We start from the raw sequence: 23,919 nt of genomic DNA, 5'->3' as shown, positions 1-23,919 counted from the left end.
GCACGGCCATGGCTTGCCTGGCAGGGGCAGTCCAGTCTTCCCAGTTATAGCAACCCGGAGAACCAGCTACTCCCCTTCGCAGGAGACCCTTGTTCTCCTCCCACCCCCTGACGAAGTCTCTGCTTCCTTTGCAGGGTCCCCCCTTGCGAGGCCGAGCTGCCAGGCCCTCCCCCTGCATGCCAAGGAGCCCTGGCTGCCAGCTCTTCAGGCCGCAGCCTGCTCTTTTCTATCTAATGAAGAGTTTAACCCCTTCCTGGATCACCTCCCCCCCATTGCAGGCCCCCCTCCAGTGGCTGGCTGGAATGAGATGAAATCCCTGCTTGACACCCCCTCAGGGAGCGCAGCGTTAGGAGAAGGAGCCGCGGCTTTAGCTCAGGGATGCATATGTGTGAGGTGCTCAGAAACAGGCCAGAGAGGAGAGGGGTCAGTATAAGCCCCTGGATGGACAGGCAGATAGAAATGGGCTGATGGCCCCAGGCTGGCCCCACTGCAGAAAGACCCGGCTCTCCTTCCAGCTCTGACAACGGCTTTCCCCTGCCGCCCCATGTCTGAGCGGCTGCACGGGGAGCCGTGCCCAGAACACGGCCTGTCTGTCACTGCCCGCACCTGGGTGCTCGCGGGTCACCTTGGCTGCCCTTCCCAGCTGTCAGAGTGTGGCTTTGTACAGCGATGTTCACAGGCCTGGCCCTCCCGCTGGGGGAGACGTTAGCACCTCCTTGGGGTGCTGTTAACGAGAGCAGGTGGCGCAGCGGGTTGCTAGGCCAAAGTGACAGACTGGAGTCGCTGCTGGGTATCAGGCATCCCTCCGGAGCCGCTGCGGCTGCTCTCTGACAGCCCCTCAGCCTTCCTGAGAGCAGCCAGCTCTGGCAGTGCCATGCTGTCTTCATCCGGAGGGGCCCTTTCCTCCCTCCTACACGCAGCCCAGGTCCAGGTGGCTCATCCGAAAATGTTCCTCAGTAGCAAATTTCTTGATGGGATGGCAACACATCAAGGGCTTGATCTGCTGTGTCGAGCTGCTATTGACTGCAGTTAGACTGCAGGGGCTCAGCATGCCTACAGCAAGTCACTCGCCCCCTTTGTGCCTCAGTCTCCCCAACTGTAAAGTGGGGACAAGGATACTGACCTCCTTTGTAAAGCACTTTGAAGTCTGTGGATGAAAGCACTGTACCCGAGCTAGGTGCTTCTTCTTATTTTATTACTCTTATTAAGAATACCTATTGAATACCATAGCAAATACAATCTTTGTAGGTGCTGTATGTGTGGACAGCAAGACAGTGGTGTGGATATGAGGGATGGATGGGTAGACAGAAGGGTGCATATAGAGATCCATAGAATGAATGAACAGAGCCCCATCTGAATACACACACCTACATATTCCCTACAGTAACCCCCCATGTAGACGTGCTCACCCTAAACATACCCCCTCCCCAGACAGACACCAGACATTCCCAGCCCACCCGCACTGACCTCCTCACACACAGAGAGAAATGCTCAGCTGTAACAAACACATGCCGGTGTCTTTGTGTTTGCCTGCAATGTGCCTAAATTGCTTCCCTCTGTGTAATTAACTGAAATTACTGATGCTGTCAGACTAGTTATTACTAAGAGAATACACTGTAATCTGGGAAGCCTAATATAACTCCTTCCTATGGTAACTGACTGCCTGCTTCCCCAACCCCAGCTCTTATGTGTGACCTGTTGTCCCATTCCCGCTCCGTTTTAAAGGTCCCTTTTTTCTGGGCTGGGGCTGGGGGGAAACTGCAGAGCGTTCTCAAAAACGACCTCCATGCTTCTGATAGTGATATCTTAGCAGTGATATCCACAGACCTACCCTAAAATTGGAACAATACAGAGAAGATTAGCATGGCCCCTGTGCAAGGATGATACGCAAAGAGACAAGGGCAGAAACACAGGGACCGGCACCATACAGCTGTCTGCCTGCAAGGAGAAGGACAAACAGACCCAGATGGACAGACATGGCCATCCTTAGGAGAAGAAAGATCAAACCATAGTACCACAGGCATCACCAGGCTGGATCAGAGCCGGGACACCAGATCCCACCTCCAACTGCTCCTGCTTCAGAGGAAGGTGTCAGGACCCCACAGATAGGGGATAACCTGCTCCTCACATAGGTCATATTTGCAGCAAGGAAGGAGAGGGAGAGCGCTCCCCGCAAAGACCCAATGTGGAGCCTGTATCCCCAGCTCCCTTTTGATCGTAATGGGGGCAAGGCGCATGGAGCCCTGGGAGACCGTGTCCCGATGGAGTGAACGTTCCCTGATGTGCCGTTTCCCCAGAGGGAGCCCCGCCCCGCCGAGCCATCAGGCTGCCAGCGTGGGGGATTCTAACAGACACTTCTCTTCCCGCCATCAGCTCCTGCCATCTGTTCCAGTCTCATCACTGAAGCAAAAAGCCTGTCACTGGCGCTGGCAGTCTGAGAAGTGACTGGGATGGTGGGGAAGGTCTGGATCTGGACTGGCAGGTGTCTCCTCCACTTCAGCCACAAGTCAGGAGGGTGGCATGGAAGGAGGGAGGGTGCTGTTTCCAAGCCAAAGTCACACCAGGCTTCCTGGTCCTTAGTGTGGTAGCCATGGAAGTGAAGGGAGCTGGCTGAGCTCGGCCGTCCCCATCCTTCACATCCCCTTCTCCAGGGGACTGTGGGCACCAGTGTGGCGCGGTGTGAATCCCGTTCCTGCTTGCTGTAAAGGAGCCTGCTGCCCTCCACAGGAATGGAATGGAGGGCAGCAGCTGCTTAGTAGTGGCCCTGCAGGGGGCGCTCTTCCAGCTGGTGTCTCTGACCATCCTGGGGCATGGGGCTGGGGCATTCTCTATCAGAGCATCCCACACTGGGTGGGATGCCCTGGGGTGAGACTCAAGCCTACAAATTGACTCTGATTGTGAGCTCCGTTGTACAGAGTTCATGAATAACCTGTAATAACATGGAGCTGGAAAGTAGGTCAGGTTGTTTTCAATAATGAATGTTATGAACAGGTGCAGGAGAACCAGACAGAGATAAATTAGTCCAAACGTAAAAGGCCACACTGCTATGATTCAAGAACTATGCTGAAATCATGCTTAGGAAAGACAGAGGATGTGGGACCCGAAATTAATGAATTAAAATTTGTGTGTGGGATATTAGGGCTAATTGGTGGACAAAAGAACGAGGGGATGGGCTATTCCACCCACCACTCCTTTTGTGGGTCCTTAAACAAAGAGACTTTGGGGGGGAAATACAGGAAGACCAGACACAGGCTACTGGAGTGAGCTTCACCTTCGTGACTGCCAACCCCGCCGTCTCCTGGGCCCCGGGACCTTCATCATCCTTATCCCGAGAGACGTCCTGACCAGACCGAGCCAGAGGGAGGGGCCCAAATGACATGGCTGCTCCTACCAGCTTCAGCTGACTCTCAACCACCACTTGGGATGAAAGAGGATCGGACTGTTACAACAGCAGAAGCTCCAACCCGTCTCAACAATCTTCTCCCCTTTCTCCTAGAAGGACAGCGATTACCATCCTGCATCGGCACTGGCTCTGTGGGTGCTCCGGGACTAGAGCACCCATGGCAAAAAAAAGAACCCACACCCCGATCAGCTGTTCAGTGATGGGCGGGAGGCCGAGGGTGTGGGCAGAGTGGGGGAGGGAAGAGACGGAGCAAGGGTGGGGCACGTTCGGGGGAAGGGGTGGAGCTAGGGTGGAAAGACGCAGGGCAGCAGGTGGGCCTTGAGGGAGGGGACAGGGCGGGGGCAGGGCCTCAGGGCGGAGTGGGGGTGGAGCACCCACCCGAAAAGAAGAAAGTCGGCATCTGTGCCATCCTGGCTTCCATCTAAGAAACTGTCAAGCAAGGAGGGTTTCCTTCTGAAACTCTCACCACCTGAGGGAGAGGGAAGAAGGGGTGCTGTTGAAATGCAAGCCTGACTTCATACTTGACATTCCAAAGGCTTTCACTGGTTTCCCTTCTTTTCTTTATCTTCAGTACAAGGTTCAAAGGATGGTTAATGGTGCGTTTGCCATGGTGCCAAGGAAGCTGAGGTCTCTATACCAAACCCGGCACGTTGTAGAGCACTGTTTAATGTTGGACAGTGACTGGGTTATGTTAACGCCATTAGCTCCTGTGTTCCATCTAAATTACTGCGGTAGGCTCCTGCTGGTGTTTCTAAGGTACCCTATTGCCAGCCCCGGGCAAGGCTCAGCCCTTTGTCATATCAGTCTCCCCCTGGGGTTTGGTAGCTAGTGCTGGTCTGGGTAGCACAGCTGGTGGTGTTGTAGAGGGAGCTGCTGGCTCTCTGTCCAGCAGGGCAGTGAGAAGGTTTTGGAAGGAACTCCAGTCTGTGGTCAATTTCTTTCAATTTCTTTTGCAGATAGAGAACCAAGAGCTGGCGCTCAGTGGGGCTTAACTCAGCTAACTGACAGACCTTTTTCTTCTTCTTTACTTTTCTCCCAGAAGCTGACAGGGCAAGTACTGCCCGTAATTCCAGTGGCTTTGTCAATTGCACCCTTGTTGGGGTGATCTGGATCTTCCTCTGTTTTGTTGCAATAACCTTCACTAGGTGAGCGGTACTAGCTGCTGTTACTTTGATGCAGAGGCTGTAAATACAGAAGCAGTCACCTTAGGACCTGCTCTAGGAATTTTGTACGGGACCAGTGACAGAGATTTATTTATCACATCTTCAGATGAAGTTGCAATCTGCTCTTCTTGCCTGGGTATTACAATTGGGAGCCACAATTAAGGACCTGCAAATTATTTCACCTGCAAATCTCCCCGGCAGGAAGTGTCAAGGAATTTGACTTTCCCATTGTTGCAGTGTGGGGTGCAAGGTGAAAAGTGCCACTATTAGGAAGGGATCATGTCCCCTTTCCTGCTGCTGTTCCTTCAGGACAGCCACACCCCCAAAACTCACACTGCTCGGGGTATCGTAACTGAGCTAGCATGGGCAAGGGGTTCTAATAGGGAACTGGGGGTCAGAGCTCCTGGGTTCTGTCCCCAGATCTGTCAGTGACTCAATGTCTGTGACTATGAGCCAGTCACACTAATTGCTCTGTGCCTCAGTGTACCCCTCTGTAAAACTGGGGTGATTATATTTGTTGGGGTGCTGTAAAGAACTCTGGGATCTGTCTATGATCGGCATCAGGGAAATGCAAGGATGTATTTATTTATTTTGATGTCCTTGCTTGTGAAGTCCTGCTGTCGCACTTGCCTTGGAGGCATGCACCCCAGGTGGTGTTTTTAGTTATTGTTCAGTTTCTGATCACTTACATGAGGTTAATTCACACCTAGCACCATTTTCCGCTTGTACTTGCTGCACACGCAGCAGCCCTCATGCACACACAGCAGCCCTCGTGCACACACGTACACAGACTCGTGTACCCACAGCAACCCTCATGCACAGAAATACACACACGTGCACACACAGCAACCCTCCTGCACACACACACACACTCGTGCACACACACACACACACTCGTGGGCACACAGCAACCCTTGTGCACACAGACACACGTTCCCCAACCTCACTAACTTTCTTTCCCCCGCTCCCCAACCCAGCTGTCTGGAGGGGCGTTTGAAAGCTGACAGCTGCTTGCCAGCGAGCATCACGTCCAGCAGGTTCCCAGGGAGCTGCGAGCCGCTGGTCCCCCTGTAGCTTTGCATGTGGTAGGGGGGCTGAGCCTGCTCTGTGCCTGGCTGGCTGGTGGGTTTCTCTTGGTTGGATCTGGGTGTGTTTTGCATTGCTGTCCCAGAGCTGCAGTGGTGCTGCTCTCCAATATCCGATCTCTCCTCTCCACTGAGCCATCTGATCTCACTACCCGTGTTTGCTTTCCCTGCGAGGGGACACGGGACCGCGCCTAATAACTGCAAGCCGGCTGTGTGTGGTTCAGCAAGCAGCCACCCTATTGTCAGCGTGGATCGCTCATTCCTTTCAGAGATGCAGAGATTTTAAGGCCAGAAGGGAACTTGAGATCATCTAGTCCGACCTCCTGTATAGCACAGGCTCTTAAATTTCCCCACTTAGCCCTGGGCTGAGGCCAAGAGCTTGTGTTCGACTGACGCAGCTTCCAGAAAAGCCTCCGGTCCTGATCTGAAGTCAGTAAGAGATGGAGAATCCACCGCTTGCCTTGGGAGTTTGTTCCAATGGTTAATCAGCCGCCCTGGTAAAAAATGCTCCTAATTTCCAGTTTGAGTTTGTCGGGCTTCAGCTTCCAGCCATTGGTGGTTCTGCCTTTTTCTGCTAGATTAAAGATCCCTTTAGTAGGTGTGTTTTCTCCCTGCGAAGGTCCTTAGACACCATAAACAAGCCACCTCTCATCTTCTCTGTGAGAAGCTAAACAGATTGCTCTGTAAGTCTCTCGCTGCAGCCCTTGAATCATTTTCGTGGCTTTCTTTTGCCCCCTCTCCAATTTTTCAACATCCCTTTGAAAATGTGGAACCCAGTGTCGGGCACGGTGTCCAGTGTCGGTCTCCCCAATGCCGTATCCAGGGATGAAATTGCCCCCTCCTCCTCCTCACTGCTCCCCTGTCTGTACAGCCAGTATTTACCCATCAAGGCCTGTGGCTACTGTCATGGCTGCTGGGGCTGAGGGCTGGGAAGAGGGACCGGGCTAGCTGAGGGCCTCTCCAGGCACGAAAGACAAGGGTGACTCTCCTTAGAGTAACTCTACCAGACTGCCTGGGAGGGGAAAAGCTCTCTGCTCTCCAGCCTGGTTCCAGCCCCTTCCCCCACTCGTCTAGCCCCGCCCCCATTCCCTCCCCACCCCCTGCTCCCGCCTGCTGCCCCATTACCCCAGACTTCGTGCTGAAGCAGATCTCTTGTTCCCCTTCCTGCTTTGGTCTGGCAGGGCTGCAGTCAGCGTGCTTAAGCCTTGGGGAGAGCCGTGGCCCATGCCCCTCTGTAGGGGTCCCACCCAGCTCTCCTCCCTGCACCCTGAGCTGTGGAGAAGCAGGGGTAGAGACGGGGGTGGCGGGGAAGATCTCCATCAGGAGGAATTGTGGACAGCCTCCGCCGAGGGCAGTGGCGTGGTGGGGGCAGGGGTGCCGCTGGTGGGAGTCGGGGGATTTTCAGCCGCTGTCCCATGTTTCCATAACCCCGTTTGTCTCTCTGCAGCCCCAGCCCAGTCTCGAGGAGAGCTGCGGCTCTGGCTGCGCCCAGCCAGCCACCCAGTCTCCCAGCAGACAGAGCTTCGTGCAAAACCACTTCCAAGCACAGTACAGGTAAGGGGGGGACCCATCTGCCCCGGACAAATCTTCCTGTCCCATCCCTGCATTGCATTGGCCTCACCCCTGGTGTCAGGCTGAGCTGGGAGTGGGGCGGGGGGAGGTGGGAGGCGAGGGGCTGGGATCCAGACACTCTCTGCTGCACAGAAAAGGGATGTGGCACCTGTCCTGGCGGGACCCAGGCCATGTCGGCTGCCTGCCAGCTGCATGGCACCTCCTGCGACATCGTGCTGGGCATCAAAGATAAGTACCCGGGGGATGGGGGTGAAGCTCCTTGGGAGCCGAATGGAAATAGTTTGTGGCTTTACCTCTCTAGGAATAAAACCTGCAGCTGTAGGGAGAGGCCAGCCTGGCTGCCCTGTGGAGTGACTCTCCTGCTCTCTCTGCTGGTGCAAAGCGGGAGTAACCGCGGAGAGATACACAACGGGAAAGGAGGGCAACCCATGCCCCACTGCCCGCTCTGCCTGCCTTGTGCTTCCTTGTCCTGCAGTACCCATACAGCAGGCTTTCCCAGGCAGCAGCCGGGACATACACAGACACACGCATGCACACGCTGTCCCGTCTGACCGTGAGGACCCTCCCCGCCCCCATTTTTAAAGGCTAGTCAGAAAAATGGCTACAAATGCCCCCTCCTGCCTTCCTCTTTGCGCCCCCCATGGGGCTTCCCATCACCCCAGCTCACTTTAGTGAGCACAGAGCAGCTTTTTGCAGAGCCCAGCCCGCTGCAGGAGAGCAAGCTGCAGTCACACTCCAGCAGCTGAAACAGCAGCAGAGTCCCGGCTGCAGAGTCTCGCTTTGCAGTGCCGGTGTCAGAGGCAGAAGGTGCCAAGCTGGATTTCCAGGTCCTGGGGCTGATCAGTTAGGAGACCCTTTCCGGCTGGTGAACGGAGATAATGGAGAGAGAATCCTCAAGGGGCAGGGGGGTAGGGGGTGGAGAGAGTTCCCTGACAGTAGTGGCACTTTAAACCATGACCCGTGTTTCCCATCTCTGCTGGGAGCGCACCAGGAATATTGAGCTGGGAGAGCCCATGAGGAGGCTGTGAGGCTAACACTTCCTGGTACTGCCAGTGACAACACCGGCCAGTACCTCCCTGGTACCTTCCATCCAGCCATCTCAAAGTGCATTACAGATTGCACAAGCCATGGAGACAGGAGTTACTTCGCCTGGCAGTGAAATGCAGCCACCTCTGGGGTGGAGCATGGCAGCTGTTTAACAGCCCACAGCATGGCTTGGTGGCTGTTTCGGACAGATTCTGAAGAAGATTATTGTACCCAACTGAAAGCTCAGGGGGAATTTTTGGTACACAAAGTGTAATGACCCAGTCTGAAATCTGACCCTCCCACCACTCCTAATCGTATTTAACGTCCGCACGTGGGCAGGGCCTGGGCTTTATATCTCATTTGAAAGGCGGCAGCAGCCCAGCACCCCTTAGCACCATGCTCGTGCCTGGGGTTCGGTGCCGAGTGAGAGGGTGGCGCGCTTTCGACTGAATCACCAGCGCCTGCCAGAACCTGAGCTCGAGGGCTGGGTCTGGCCATTTCCTCTGAAGCAGTGTTATTTAGCTAGACGGCTTCACCCAGAACTCTCACAATCTGGCGCGCGTTTTGCCCTCCCTCCTGCCTGGGCGACACCCCTGCTGTCCATCAGATAGCCTGGGTGCGGTCTGTTTGTGGTGGACAAGGGGAAGCACAGTCTGGACAGTCAACGATTAGTAGAAGGAGGCAGCAAGTTTTCCTCCAGACATCCAGGAGTGTGACATGCCTGGAGCCTCTTGGAATCCTCTGCACTAAATACATTCCCCGAGGGACTTCGGAAGGTGCATGAATCCACCTGCTATTGTGTCACTATGCAGCAAGGCTATCACAAAGGCATCCACTCCCCCCCAGACGGCTAGCACAGAATTATGCATGTCGGAGAGCTGGTGGCATTGAAGCTATTCCCGGAGTGAGGCTTAATAAGCAGCAACTTCACTGAGATATTTATGTGCTTTCCACCATCACTGTGTGAATGTAAATTATCGGAAGGGCTGATCTGGAAATAAAATTAAAGACCCATTTAGGAATCAGATGGCAAAGATCTTCATAACAAGGAGTGATAGATGTGTCATAAGTGGAAATGTTGCACAGAAATAAAATTCTGGGGAGGTTTATTAGCTCTTTGGCCTGGACAATGCTTGGATGGGAGCCCTTCAAGCAAAACCCAATTGCTGCCAGATGTAGCCTGGGTCATTCTCTAGGTGGCGGTCTCCTGTAAGACCACACTGGACAAATAACCCCGTACTTGAGGTCATGAAATATGCTTTTTTGTGGTAGGAGATGGGATGTTAACTTTGGGGCTATAGGCATAGTCCATCTGGCCACCTAAAATTCCTATTGTGTGTCAGATGGATATAGTTTTCTTCTTCACTTCCTTTTTTGAATGTTGGACAGCTGCCAGAGGTGGCTGCCCATCAGTGGTGAGTGCAGTGCTTTTGTTACGTCTGAAGGAAGCGAAGGGTTGTTGCATTGTTCTGAGAGAACAGATATGAACACAGTGATTCTGCTCCAGCCAAACTCCATAGGAGAATAACAGCAAAAAGCTTTGGGGTTAGCACAGTTGACTCTGTGAGCAGATAGATCAGGTAACACCTGCCCAGTAAGGATACAGTTGACGGGCATTAGCATACCTGGCTGCCGTATTAAGACTCTGGGAGTGCCAGCTGGGCGTCAGGTGATTAAGTGGTTGTGGTGGTAAAGTTATTCCTCTGCAATGTCACATCACAGTCTGCTCACAGGTGGATGGTAGCCTGGGCTGTGGATGGAGGGAGGGGGAGAAAGAGAGAGAGAATACAGAAACAAACTGGTTTATAAAACGTCAGCATTGCCAAAGCGTGTGCACAGAGTTTTGAACTCCTTTGTGAGTGTCAGAAGTCCCAGCGTGTATTGCCAGTACCCGGCACCATGCCAGGAAAATCCAGCACCCTCTGCAAAGGGATTAAAAGCAAAGGAACCATTCAGCCAGGATGAGTTCCCATGTATTATTGTGGGTATAACTCAGTGACTTTACTTAGTTAATTACCTACTGCGTGTTCTATCATCCACACCGAGTCCCATTAGCCTGTGAACTCTGAGAGGCAGAGACTGGGTCGTCCTTGGTGGTTTTTACAGCACCAAGTACTTTGGCAGTGCTCAATAAATAATACACCATAGTTAATAAATAATCAGAGACAGTAGGTGCAAGGTATGATTGCTCTGTTATTCTGGGTGCTGGGGGAGTGGCATTTGCTGCTCAGTAGGAGTCACTTTTCCCCCAGAGACAGACCTGGCCCAAAGTGGTTTCCGAGGTCCCAGTGCCGCTGGAGATGGCATCTTTGAGATAAGGCATATGGCAGAGGTCCTGACCCCTCATGCCCAGTAAAGATGCCCTGTCACTTTGACAAGGGTGGGATGGGAGCCTCATCGTCCTAGCCAAGTTCCAGATAGGCTGGGTAATTACATTCGCTTTTCCCCAAATTCCTGATCGCTTCCACTGGAAATAGGTTTCGGGCCAGATCCTCACAGGTGTTTAGGCGCCTAACTCCCATTGAAATTGATGAGAGGTCAGTTCTAAATTTCTTGGAGAATCTGGGCCTTCCCTTTCTTAGCTGTGGTGCAGGGTTTGCCATTGGCTGCTAAGCAGCAGCCTCGTTCCTCCCCAGAGATGATTAGCATCATGATTTGTATTTCCATAACGTGTAGGAGCCCAGAACACAAAGGCGCCAAAGAGCTGAGAGTTTGGGCTGCATTTCAGTGGTGGGTGAAGAGTTTCCTGCACAGCTAGTTAGTGGCAAATCTGGGAGACGCTCGACACTTGTCTGCACACTGCTGTAGCAGACGGGGTGACGTTAAAGCGAGGCAGCTGCCCCAGCACACCTTTGCCTCAGTGATCTTTGGACGACAGGCATCAGGGCCAGGGGCTGGTGAGTGGACATAGTATTTGTATCTGAATGGATTGTCCAGACCCTAATGTTGTGTTCTGTGCTAAAGAAACAGCATTGCTGGCTGGTGATAGATTCTTGGAGATCTATTTAAGCTCCGATTATTATCCCTGATTGTTGTTATTGTGTAATGACCCAAACGCAGAAAACCGGTGTCATCCTCTTGGGGAGTTCGGAGCCCATAGGGTGTGATTTGGGGTCTGGCTGTAGCCTCCATACGCGGCTGAAGATCAAGTGGGGATCTGATGGCCAGTGGGGAGGGCACTGCCTCTGATTTCCAAGCACATGGGCGCTGCAGGGTGGGGCTGGCTTGGGGTTGAACTGGCAGACAGATGTCACCATTAACAAGTCCGTGTGGCCAGCAGTTATGGCATGCTAGTACTTGTGATCAGTGCGCTTCCTCTGTACTTCGACTAGGAAAGAGCAGGGTTGTCGTCTGAAGGGCTCGGAAAGGGCTTAGACAAGAACATGATTTTGAGAGCCCAGCATAGACGGGGCCTGTGGCAGTTGTAATGTGTTAGCTGATCTAGGTTTCCCCTTCGACCAGTCGTCGCCTGTTAGCTTGCCCTGTCTACACAGGGACTTTCCAATGAGTTAACAATCTCATTTTCACGAAAGACTGTTTTTCCTAGGCCAGATCCATGCCACACAGGTTTCTTGGCAGGGGTGTAAAAAACCCACACGCCCCCAGCTGACATAGTTAGCAAAAACCCCAGTGTAGATGCAGCAATGCCAAGAGAAGAGGGCTTCTGTTGACACAGCTCAAGTCGTTCAGGACTGTTACTGGACCAGGAGAAAAACTGCTTCTCTTGGCAGAAGTTGCATCTACATTAGAGGGCTGGCAAAGCCCCCTAGTGGAGACCCGAGGGCTGACAGCTAACCTGTTTATAAACCCCACTGTCTTTATCTATACTCTGTGCTAGGCTGTGTTTGAAAAGGTGTTAACTGGCATGTGCTAGAGTGGGCGTGCTGGCCCCTCCTTACCCCATCCGTGCCCCCCTCCATCCCCTAGGGCTGGGAGCAGGGCCATGGCTCTGGGACTGAGGACATGGACAAAGGTAAGGAGGCTGAGGCTGGGGCCACAGCTGCAGGCGGGCGCGGAGCCCTGGGCTTGGGGCCAGCAGCCAGAACCCCACGTGTAGGGCCAGGAGTTGATCCCTGGGGTCATGGCTGGCAGCTGGGACTCCGGGCACAGGGTCAGTAGCCAAGACCCCGTGTGCGGGGCTGGAAACAGAGCCCTGGGGGCGAGGCTGGCAGCTGGGACCCCACGTGCAGGGCCAGGAGCAGAGCCCCGTGTAAAACCTGGAGGTGCTGCAGCAACCCCCATACCACGAGTTCCTGCACCTATGCATGTGCTTGCTAACATGTTTGCTAAACACCCTTCACTTTCCTAGTCTAGGCGGGGCCTCAGAGAGCCACACCCCGTGTCTCCAAGACATCACTTGAATCTGTAATAGAGTAAAAATGGCTTAATGGTTTTGAAGGAGCATTATCTGGGCTGTTGATATAATCTGCTGCTGCATTAAGTCCTGCTGAAGCAAAGAGCTGTTGAAACACAGCACATGCTGTGCTCAGACAAATGGAAGATTTTATCGGCCGCGTCATAAAATCATAGCACCCTATTCATCTCCCATGTAATTAAAGTGAATAGAGTTCCATGTGGGATGGATTTGGTGTATATGAATTAGAGCTGGTAAGGGCCATCTGATTTCCCCTTCCCCATCAGCCAGGATCGCTCCCTGTGGTACCGGACAGATTTCCTAGTGCTTTATCAAGCCTGGTTTGAAACGGCTGGAGCTGTGTCTTTCACCGTGTGGATTCCACAGCGGAATCCACCTCACCCCCAGGAAGTGTGTCCAGATCCTCAGACTACATTTTCATTGCACACTTCCCCCCACCCCCGCCCGGCACCTCCCAAAATAATTTCACTCCCTCTTGGGGGGTTTCTGCCTTCAGGTACTTGTAGACCCAGCCAGTTTCTGTAGCAGGGTGTGTGCAGCCAGAACAGAGCTGAGCATATAGAGATGGCTGGGCGGGCCGCTGCTGTTCCATCACTTCAAGGAGCAGGAGAGAGAAGGTCTGGAGGTGCCAGCTACTGCCGTTATTGTGGGACTCTGAGCGGCAGAGACTGGGATGTGGGCAGTCATGCCTAGTGGTTGGAGCAGGAGTCAGTGGCTAGGAATAGGAGACCAGGGTCAGAGATAAAGTCAGAAGTGCAGGGTCAGAGCTGGGTTACCTGAAGTGAGGCAAGGTAGGGGCAAGGCTGGGAACAAGTAGGCACAGGAATTATCACAGCACCAGGCATATTTTGAGTGGCTGCTTGGCTTAGGAGCCAGTCTGCTGACTCATCCATCCAATAGGCCATGTAGCCAGTCAGGGAGCCTTCTACAGGTTAGGGTGTTCAGAGACTGGCCCTACAGCTGGCCCTGCTTCCGGACACCCAGAGAGAGCTGGGAACTGCAGACTGAGGTGGGATGTGGCTTACCTAGATTTAAAAGTAGATGCAGGGCATGTTCCAGGACACCTGAGTGCTGATCCCAAAGCCAACTGAGGCTGTAACTCCAACAGCTGGAGCCTTGTCTCCCAGCCCCCTTCCACTCCCAAACATGAGGAGACAGATGTACAATCAGACTGAGAAGCCGCCCTTTGCACAGAACTACCTCTGGCTTTTGTACAGAACAGTCAGAGGAGTGTAACTGACGTATGCGTGCTGGGAAATAGACATTAAATCAATAGGATCAAAATGGGAGAGGGACTGACCAACAGAGTGACCAGCAGAGCTGCTTCAGAACTTATCAGTCATGTCACCAATTTTAGGCAAAAAATAGCTTTTTTATTAAACAAACCTTTTCTGCCTGAAAAAAAATATCATTTCTGTTTAAAGTTTTTGGTTTTCCATCAGAAACCAAAATGTTACCAGTTTTTGAAAACCACTGGCAGGAGGGGAAAAGGGGAGGAAGTGGAAAAATGAAACATTTCTATGGAAAATCCATTTATTGATTGATTGATTTCAGTTTTTCGCTAAAAACACTTCCCATTCCTCAGTCAGCTCTAATAACAAGTGTCCGGCTGGAGCAGGCCATTGCAGAGCTGCGATGCCCATGTTCTCCCTGGCCATTGGAAGGGCCACGTGGTCAGCTAGCCCAGCCCCATGGAACTGGTCATCCTCTGAGACATGGCTGCCCACTTCTAGCCTCTCCTCTCTGTCCTTTGGCAGATCAGGCCAGGTTTACTCTTCAGACGTTGGCTGGTCTGAAGAGTAAACTGGCTCTATGTTGCTTAGGGGGTTGATTTTTAAATATTTTTACTCCAGGAAAAGCCCTGGTGTAGATGTAGGCCATGTCTACACTGGGATTGCTTTTTTGGTATAGGAACCCTGGTATGCTATATCGGCAAAGCGCTCCTGGGGAGGATTTAGCTTATACCAGCAAAGCTGCACTTCTACCGGCATAGCTTATTTCAGCCCACCCTCTTGCCCCCGAGTGAAACCAGTAAAAGCTTGGTTTTGCTGCTATAACTGCATCTACACTGGGGACTTCTACTGGCACAGCTGTGTCAGTCAGGGGTCACATCTCTTCACACCCCTGGCTGACGGAGCTATTCTGGCAGAAGTCTGTAGTGTAGACATGGCCACAGGCAGAAAAGTGCTTTTGCCAGGATTAGCTGATTTCATTCTGAACTAGGATAAGCTGTCCCAGCAGGGCTCTGCCAGTGAAGCTCTATCTGCTTTGTAGCTGTGTAGTTAGGCTGGCAAACCCTGCGTAGTGCAGAATAACCCTTAGATGCTTATCTTCTGCGGCTGCTCAGTCCTTAGGTTGCTGTCCTGTTAATAATAACAAAGATACTTTAGTGCTATGCAAACATTGCCTGCTGTGATTGCTCCCTGCTGCCCCCTGCTCAGGTGGGTCTGTGCATCATCCCTATTTTACAGAGGGGGAATGTGAAGGAGAGAAAGGAGCAATGACTTACCCAAGGCCCCAGGGGCAGAGCTGAAGGTTCCTAGACTCTCATTCTCTAACCACTAGATCAAACTGCCTCACATAAGCATCTCCACTGTACCATGAAACTGTCTCCATGGCAACAGAGGATGGGTGACTAGAGCAGGGCAGAGGCTGCACTAGTGTATCTGTGAACATTTGCTCGACTTAAGCCTGGTAATTTATTTCATTCCTTATGTATCAGGGGCACTGAGTGAGTCATCAGCAGTTGGGATTGAACTGGGGACCTTGGGATCTTAATGCATGAGCCTTTATGTTGCCTGAGCGAAAAGACCCTGTTCTGTTTAGCCACAGCTGTAGTAGGCTTCTCGACCTCTATGTGGCCCCGCCACCACTAGAGGGGGACAAAGCGCCACGTGGTGTAAAAGTGGCCACCCCTGTAAACATTCACAGGACTCGTTCCCAAGCATCTTCCTGGAAAACGACAGTCTTGTGAATACAAGTCAGCGCAGAGGTTCGTGCCACAAATGACTTAGTCAAATCTCTCTTCTGTTTATTGCAAATTTCAGTCATCCAGTCAGGGAGCAGAAACAATACCATGTGACCTAGGTGACCAGTCATGCATGCAGTGCCGATGGCGAATACTGAAAACAGCTGATAATTTCATCATTTGTAAGAAGCTATGACCAAAATGTTGCAAAGTGGCCGATCTTGGGCCCGTCAAGTGTGCATGGGATGTCTTCCACCTCCCAAGATGCTGAGCACCCCCAGCACCTGGCAAATCCCACGGGAAAGGCCCAAGCTGGGCCCCTCCAAAAAATGGAAGGGCAAAATCAGGGGCCGCTTTTGCAAATTTGGACCCATGTCTGTCGGCAGATAGTTTTGCAAATGGGAAAAAGAGACTAAATGTATTGGAATGAATAATTCACTGTGCATAGTGTGCTCAGCTCTGACTGTGGCACCATGGAACGCGTGAGCTGTGGCAACCGATTGTGTGGAGAAGTCCCAAGAAACAATAATAGTGATCAAAATAAAATGGGGGTGAGTAGTTCAAAGACCTCTGAGCAGTAGTGCCTTGTGGTGGAAAGCCCTTCCGGGGGCACCAGCAGCATTTGGCAGATTCAGCCGGGGAAGCTGAAAAAAGGCTCAGATGCTGTGAAAGCACCATGGGAGCACATGGGACAGTCCCGGTTTTTGCCTCGGCTACACGTCCTGGTATATTTCTAGAGGAAGCAAATCAACTTCAGGTTCCTCTCTCACTGGGCATATTGGGGAGAAGCACAAGCTTCCCTGCTGGATTCCATCCTGCCTTTCTCGTTCTCAGCAGCAGCCCCCTAGAGTTAAGTTGGACTCATAGGGTGAAATCCTGATCCTGTGGGAGTTTTGCCATTGACTTCAATAGGGCCAGGATTTGATCCATAGAGTCCTTGGACCTCCAGTTCCTGGAGAAGACCAAGGTGTGACTGAGGGCTAGTCTACACTGAAAAGTTATGTTGGCCTAGCTATGGCTCTTGGGGTGTGAAAAATCCACCCCCTGAGAGACGTAGCAAAGACGATGTAACCCCTGGAGTAGACAGCGCTGGGCAGATGGAGGAATTCTTCTGTGGACCTAGCTACCACCTCTCGGGGAGGTAGATTAACAGGTGCAGTACGGCAGCTGTGGCCCTGCAGCATTTTAAGTGTAGACGTAGCCTTAATAACGTGGAGGTCTTCTGTGTCGGCAGTCATTGTCTAGCTCTCTCCTGAAGCATGTATGCCCAGATTCCTCAATACCTTTGTGGCTCTGGGCCATGGTGTCTGTCTGTTCCCTTGAGTTACTATCAGGGGATGACGGCGCTCCCTCCAGGAGTGCCCCTGCTGTTCTTGGCAACCTGCGGGCCATTGCAGAATGTACTAGCATCTCTGCTACTTGCTCCGATGAGCCGTGGGGAATCTCACTGATCCCCCTGGCCAGCTAAGCCCTGGTCTACACTGGGGGAGGGGGGCGGAAATCGATCCAAGTTACGCAACTTCAGTTACCTGAATAATGTAGTTGAAGTTGACATACTTGGATCGACTTACTGTGGTGTCTTCACCACGGTGAGTTGACTGCAGCCGCTCCCCTGTCGACTCCGCCTGCGCCTCTCACGGAGCTGGAGTACAGGAGTCGACGGGAGAGCGCTTGGAGGTCAATTTATCGCTTCTAGACTAGACGCGATAAATCGATCCCCACTGGATCAATCACTGCCCGCTGATCCGGCGGGTAGTTTAGACATACCCTTAGACATCCGAATCCTGACCCATGTGCCACCCACAGGCCTTTTGTCACCTTGGTGCAGTCAGGGAGGGACATGCCTGGAATGCCAATCCCTCTCCAATTAATTCCTCTCAGTTTAGTAAGAAAGGGTGCTGTAATTTGCATTAGCCTATTGACTTGGATCTGTGCATCAAACCCAGGCTATCTGCAGAAAGATCTATTAATTTGAAACACTGCTTCCCTCGGAGTTTGGGGGTCTGAAAGGTGATGGATAACTAAGGCTTGGACCAAAAAGGATTTTGATTGGCTTTTAATTTATTTTTTACCCCTCTTTTAAACAAGAAAGAGGAAAACGGCAAGAATGTAAAAAAAAAGAAAAGAAAAGAAATCGTGAGGTAAGCTGGTGATTGGCATTAAATATTCATACTGGCTGGCGCTTTGATGGAGGGCTTCCTTCAAGATGCTGTAGCCACGAGAAAATGACTCTCTTTGTTAGGAATTTTGCCTCTTGTAACTTAAAGGGAACCAGACGTCTCTGCTGTAGCCTGATTGTTTTGGAACCAGTGGCAACACTCTTTATTCCCTTGTTTTACTTCGTCAGCGGTGACCTGGCCAGGGAAAAGCAAAGTGCCTTTGTACCTTTTTTGCTTCTTTATGATGGAGAAAGAAGGCCTGAAAAGTGGGTTTGATCATTTTTATTTTATTTTTTAAATTTCTTTCTTGTTTTACTTCAGAAATAATAGGAAAATATATATAATATATATTTGCTGGAGGTCTCATTGGAAGACCAGAGAACTGAGGAGGGAGTTTTCACAGCCTTGAACTGCAGCAGCAGGCAGAGGTGAATTGAATCTTTACCAAAGAGATCTTTTCTCCCAACCACCTGTCAGCTGTTTGAGTTAAATAGCTGCTGACAAAAACAAATAACACATTTTAAACAGTCTTTGACTAACCATCCTTTCTCCTCTCTAGTAATAATAATAATAATAATGAATTGTATTGCAGTGGGCATAGGGAGCCCAATCTTAGACCAGGACCATGTTGTGTGAGGCGCTGTTCAAACACAGAACAAAAAGTCAGTCTTTTCCTGACAATCTGAGGATAAGAAGAGAGACATCAGATAGATACAGACCAAGGAAACAATAAGGCAGTAGTGGTCAGCATGCCAGTCTGTGATATTAGCACACCCGCTGCCTAGCTCTTGTCAGATTTTCTGTTGGCCCACACAGGAAAGCGGAGTTTCGAGGAGGATAATGAGGTAGCTTTGGGCATATTTCCAGAGAGCTCCCCCAACATGTGAGGGACAGCCCGGAGAAAGCGCGTAGGGCCTTGTTTGGAGACGCATTGATTGGGCGGGGGAGGTGGCGTCATGGGCCGATTGGAGGCGGGGGTTGACATCTTGATGGCGTAGGAGAGATGACTAGGAGGAGTGGGTGAGGTGCAGAGGGCTCTGAAAGCTCTGGTTTCACTTCCATGGCTCGATCCAACACTGCTGAAGTCAATGGGAGTTTTGCCACTGATTTGGCTGGGCACACGATCCTGCTCATTGTCCTCCCTGCGCTTTTGGTCTGTTAAGAGAGCCCCCAGGGGAAACAGGATAGACAAAATCTGAATTTTTAATATAAAATCCAGGCTTCAGCCACCCTCCGTCCTTTCTAAACCCTGACCCGCTGGAGGGCTGAGTGTGTGACAGCTCCTGCAGCAATGAACCTCTGGGTTTGTGTAACTCCCTGAGTGCCCCCTGCTGGGGTAAAAACCACCTTGCTGGCATTTGAGTCCCACATGGCCGCCCTGACAGCCGAGGAGGGGGGTGTCTGTGGCACTCCTTGTGGCATTGTCCAGGCACTTGTGTTCGCTGCCCAGGGGATTCTGCAGAGCGCTAGGTCGGCAGTTCTGCTGGCAGCACTGAAAAATGAACTCTGCTGTATGGCGTGTCCTTGGACTAGCCTGGTGCTGCTGCCACCACACACAGTGTCCTGGAGTCTGCAAATGCAGCGCTCATGTGCCGTGCAGAGCAGCCCTGGCACAGGCCAGCTGCAGCATCATGTTACAGCTGACTCAGTCCCAGGGCAGGGCAGGTGATTTATAGAGACACCCGAAGGACTTCTGGGGGAAGAGTCCCGTCATGGGATGCTTCGTTAGCTGGTCACCTCCCTCAGCCTATGACGGAGTCTCTGCCGTAACCCGGATGTACAACCCAGGGTCCTGCTAGGTGGGCATTCTCTTCCAGCTGGGAGGAGGAGCAGGGAAGCTGGAGATGGGCACAGCGGGTGCTCATGACTTGTTAAATGGCAGAGACTGGCAAAGAGGACGTCCCTGATGAAGGGCAAGGCAGCTGCGGCCACCTGCGATTTGATTCTCTCTCCAGCTTGGATGTAACAGAAAAGAAAAATCCTGCAAACACTGGTTAGCCGACCAAGAGGCCTCTGGCTGGTTTATGCTGACTCGAGGGTAATAAGTCTCATGTAGCATTTATCAGCCATGGTGCTGCTATCCACTGTTTACAGATGGGCAAACAGAGACAGCATGACGAGTCCAAGGGCACCCAGTAGGGTTGCTAGGCGTCTGGTTTTTGATTGGAATGCCCAGTCGAAAAGGACCCTGGCAGCTCTGGTCAGCACAGCTGACCGAGCCGCTAAAAGTCCATTGGCTGCAGCAGCTGGCTCCATGTCTCTCCAGCTCCTAGGCAGAGGGGCGGCCAGCGGGACTCTGCATGCTACCCCCGCCTGCAGGCACCACCCCAAGCACTGGCTCCACAGCTCCCATTGGCCAGAAACAGCGACCAATAGAAGCTATGGGGGGAGGGGGGCACCTGCGGGTGTGGGCAGCACATGAGAGCCCCCTGGCCGCCCCTGTACCTACAAGCCACCTGGAGGGACATGTTGCCACTTTCTGGGAGCCGCCTGAGGTCAGCACCGCCTGGAGACCTCACCCCGAACCCCCTCCTGCACCCCAACCCCCTGCTCCAGCCCGGAACCACCTCCCTCACTCTGAAACCCTCGGCCCCACCCCTCAGCCCAGAGCCCCCTCCTGCACCCGAAACCCCTCATCCCTTGTCCCACCTCAGAGCCCTCAGGGGGCAGGGCAAGGATGTTTGGTTTTCTGCAATCACAAAGTTGGCCGCCCTAGCACACAGTGGCAGAAGCCAGACTAGAACCCAGGTCCCCTGAAGCCACGTCCAGTGCTTGAGCCACTACCCACAGCTCCCTGAGCATGAGGCGAGGACAACGGAAGAGAAGAGAGAGAGGGGCCTCCCTTGGCTTAACCAGCTGCTGCTGCGGGGAGGCAGCATTGTCTGGAGTTAGAGCGCAGAGCTGGGGGCTCTGGCTCACACTCCTTTGCGTGTCACCTTGGGCAAGTCACCAAAGTCCCTGCCTCACTTTCCCCATGTGTAGCTGGGAGACCTGCTTGCCTGCCCTTGGGCCCATTGGCTGGGAAGTGCTATGCGTGTGGGCCCAGCGTTACTGCAGCAGGCATGCCGAGGGCTGGGGAGGGGACGCTGGTCCGGGGGAGCTACGGGCTGCGCGTGCACTGGGTGTGTCGACTTCACTGGCTCACGTAGGCAGAGTTGGCAAATGAGGCGAGTCCCCCTTTCCCAGCCATGTCTCCTGGCCTGGCACGGGAGGGGAGCAGCAGCCAGCCCTGGGAAGGGGCAGTGGGTGCTGCTCTTTGAGTTCCCGTTTGTTATCCCCTGCACTCCCCTGGGGGCAGTTTACTGCAGCTGGGGCCTGGCGCACTTGCTGGAGGGCAGAGGGTGAGGTGGGTTCTGCAGGGCTGGGGTGGTACCTGCAGGATCCACAGCCTGCCCCTGGCTGCCCGAGTGGAGGGGCCCTGCAGTGGTCTGGTGGGCCCTGTAGCAGCGCCCTTGGCATCAGCTGCGGCAGAGCGGTGGGAGGAGCAGAGACTCAGGAAGCCCAGGCACGGTTGGCGCTGGAGTTGTGGGCAACCCTGGCAGCTCTCATGTTCCCTGGTGACATCCCCGGGGCCCCTCTGTGGAGTTGCAGCCCAGGAATTCCCAGCTGCCTGGGGCATTTTCCCTCCCGGTCTCAGATCATGCACAGCATGGTCCCTGCATCTTCGCTCCACTCTCCACGGGCCCGGCCCAGTGGCAGGCATGGCCCCACTCTCCCCGATCTCAGTGTAGGCAGCACCTGGGGATTGAGGCCCTGATAACAGCAAGGGGGAGTCGTATTGGCTAAATCCCAGGGAGACCTAAATCCCCCCTACCCTAGGTATGGCCCTGAGCCAGCCACTTCAACGACAACTCAGCCCTGAGGGATACACGGTATCGGTGACACATGCCCTGTCCCTGGAAGGGAGAACCGCTCCAGGCGGGTGAGCTGCCAGCCACAGAACCTGGAGCCAGCTGCTAACCTTTCATACAGCTGCACTGTGCAATTTGTCAGCTGCTCTTCCCAGTACGGCCAGTGGGGAGAGGGAACGGCCGATCTCCTCCTGCCTTTCACTCCCAGTGGAGGCAGAGTTCTCCCTGCTCTTTCCCTGCCAGGGGCTGAGCGAGGGCTCAGCATTGTACAGCAATTGGCTCCTTGCTGAGTTCTGTCCCATCTCCCTGCTTAGAGGGCAGTTTGTCTTTCACGGCAAGGGGGGTTTTAAAGCTTTTCCACAGATCATTTTCCCTTGAAGTGGTGGATCCACCCTGAAAAGCACGTACCACTAGCCGCGATCTGCCCTTGCGTGTGCCAGCGTCGGGTCAGGGCAAAATTAAGTGTGTCCCGCCGTTTGTGGCTTTTGCTCAGCACTACGAGCAGAGCTAAGGCAGAGGGAATTGGAATCAGTTCTTTCTTGTGCATCATCAGCGGGCCTGTCACTTCCACTTGGGAGATAATGGGTTGTCCTGCTGGTGCTGAGCGTCTGATTTGGCTCCCAGAGTGTGGGTGAGGATGGACCCTAGTGTTAGCTGATTAATGCCCGCTGGCCAGCGTGTGAGAAGGAAAGGCCCTGGGCTGGCTCAGGTCCCAGGCTGGCTTGGCAGGGCTGGCAGATACAAAAGCATCTTTTGTAAGCTGAGCACATTCGCTGTAGAGACAGACCATGCGATGGAGTCCCCGTTTCATAGGATAGCTCTGGAGGAGCCAGTGCAGGGAGCAGCGCCCATCAGTGAGGGAAGCGTTCACAGCAAGGAGAGTTGGCTCTGTTGGTGCCTGCTGGCTGGGCTGCTCTCATCCGCTCCCATGCTGGTGGAGTGAATGCAATGTTGAGATTCACAGGGCATCTGACCTGCCGCAGCGGGCAGCCCAGCAGTGGTGCCTTCTTCCTGACTGTGCATTGTGCCTGCATCAGATGCTTGTTACCTGCATGCAGCTGGGCTGTTTCGCAGCAAGGGAGATACATGCTGTCTGCATACATCTGGGTTTAAACCTTAGCCCCAGTGAAATCAGTGAGAGCTTTGCCATTGATTCCACATTCCCTCCCCGCCCCCCCACCCCCCGCCCCGCCTGGTGTCCTCAGCAGCAGTCACCTCCCATCCATGACCAGGAATGCTCTCAGGAGAGCACATCAGATCCCGACTCCTCCTCACACCCTCCCCTGTCACGTTCTTCTGTCAGCTCGCTGGATGCTTTTATTTTTAGCTCTAGGGTGTCCCTGCCCATTTCAACCTCCTTCTAGGTAATCTAATTTTCGACAATCCCATTAACTCAACATCCTTCCTGCTGGATGATCTCATTAACAGCAGCTCTCCCTTCCACGGATCCCCAGAGATACAGAAATAGACCCCTGATAGGAACGAGGGTGACGGCAGGTCTATTTCTGTGTCTCTGGGGATCAGAAAGTCCCATCAGCCCGGAGAGCCATGCAGGGAAGCACAGGTGGCTTGAGTTCATCACAGTGACCCTTTCAACTAGACTCCTGGGAAGAGCTGATTTTTCAGTTCACTGACAGTTCTGAAAAACTGAAAACAAACACAAATATTTTGAGTCGATTCAGAACCAGAATTGTTGGAAGTTTTCAGTATATCAAAAAGTCGAATAAAACTTTGTTTAGGGTTAGAGTGTTTTTCAATTTTTAATTTTTTTTTCAAATAAATTTGCAGGACATTTTGAAATGAAAAGTGGTTTCAAATTGAAAAAATGGAAACGTTTTGTTTCAAAAATGTCAGAACAAAATATTTTGACCGTTTTGGAATTTTTCTGTTTTTGTTTTTTCCAGCATGAACAATTCAGCGAAACTGACACAAATTCACCAAACCTTTGGGTGTCGCCAAATCTGCATTTATGGCTGAAAAATGTTGTCCTGCTTTAGTTTGACCCCCACCACTACCCTCAGCCACATTCTCCTCTCACTGTAAACCTAAAGTAACTCTGGTGATCCCAGTGGAGTTACACTGAGTCAAGAGAGCCCCTCGCTACGGAGAGCTACCCCTTTATAGTATCCCGATTGCCCTTCCAAAGAGCCTTGCTTTGTCGTTATCATCTGGGAGGAGCCTAAAGCCACCAATGCCAGAGTCCCAGGATTGACATCTATTCTGAACCTTGTGGCTTCCCTTGAGCACTCTTGTTTTCGAGAGGAAGTCTAAGTAAATAGCACCTTGCTCACAAGTTTAAAGATCTTTCCTAAAGCGT

The 23,919-nt window shown here is 52.7% G+C and overlaps 1 protein-coding gene and 1 non-coding gene across 2 annotated transcripts in view; both read left to right on the top strand.

The window, feature by feature from the left end:
• Nucleotides 1-23,919, top strand: part of USP43 (ubiquitin specific peptidase 43) — a 176,290-nt gene that overhangs the window by 49,421 nt on the left and 102,950 nt on the right. Inside the window, exon 3 of the mRNA XM_074971087.1 lies at nucleotides 7,099-7,205. Coding sequence (XP_074827188.1) covers nucleotides 7,099-7,205 — 107 coding nt within the window. The remainder of the gene's footprint in view (nucleotides 1-7,098; nucleotides 7,206-23,919) is intronic.
• On the top strand, nucleotides 1,813-1,917 carry LOC141999105 (U6 spliceosomal RNA). The gene has a single exon (XR_012641964.1). It is a non-coding gene; the product is annotated as a U6 spliceosomal RNA (small nuclear RNA).

The sequence above is a fragment of the Natator depressus genome, chromosome 14 (genome assembly GCF_965152275.1).
Source record: "Natator depressus isolate rNatDep1 chromosome 14, rNatDep2.hap1, whole genome shotgun sequence".
Lineage (NCBI taxonomy): Eukaryota > Metazoa > Chordata > Testudines > Cheloniidae > Natator > Natator depressus.
The sequence above is the reverse complement of the archived record's forward strand: the minus strand, read 5'-3'. Positions and strand labels throughout refer to the sequence as shown.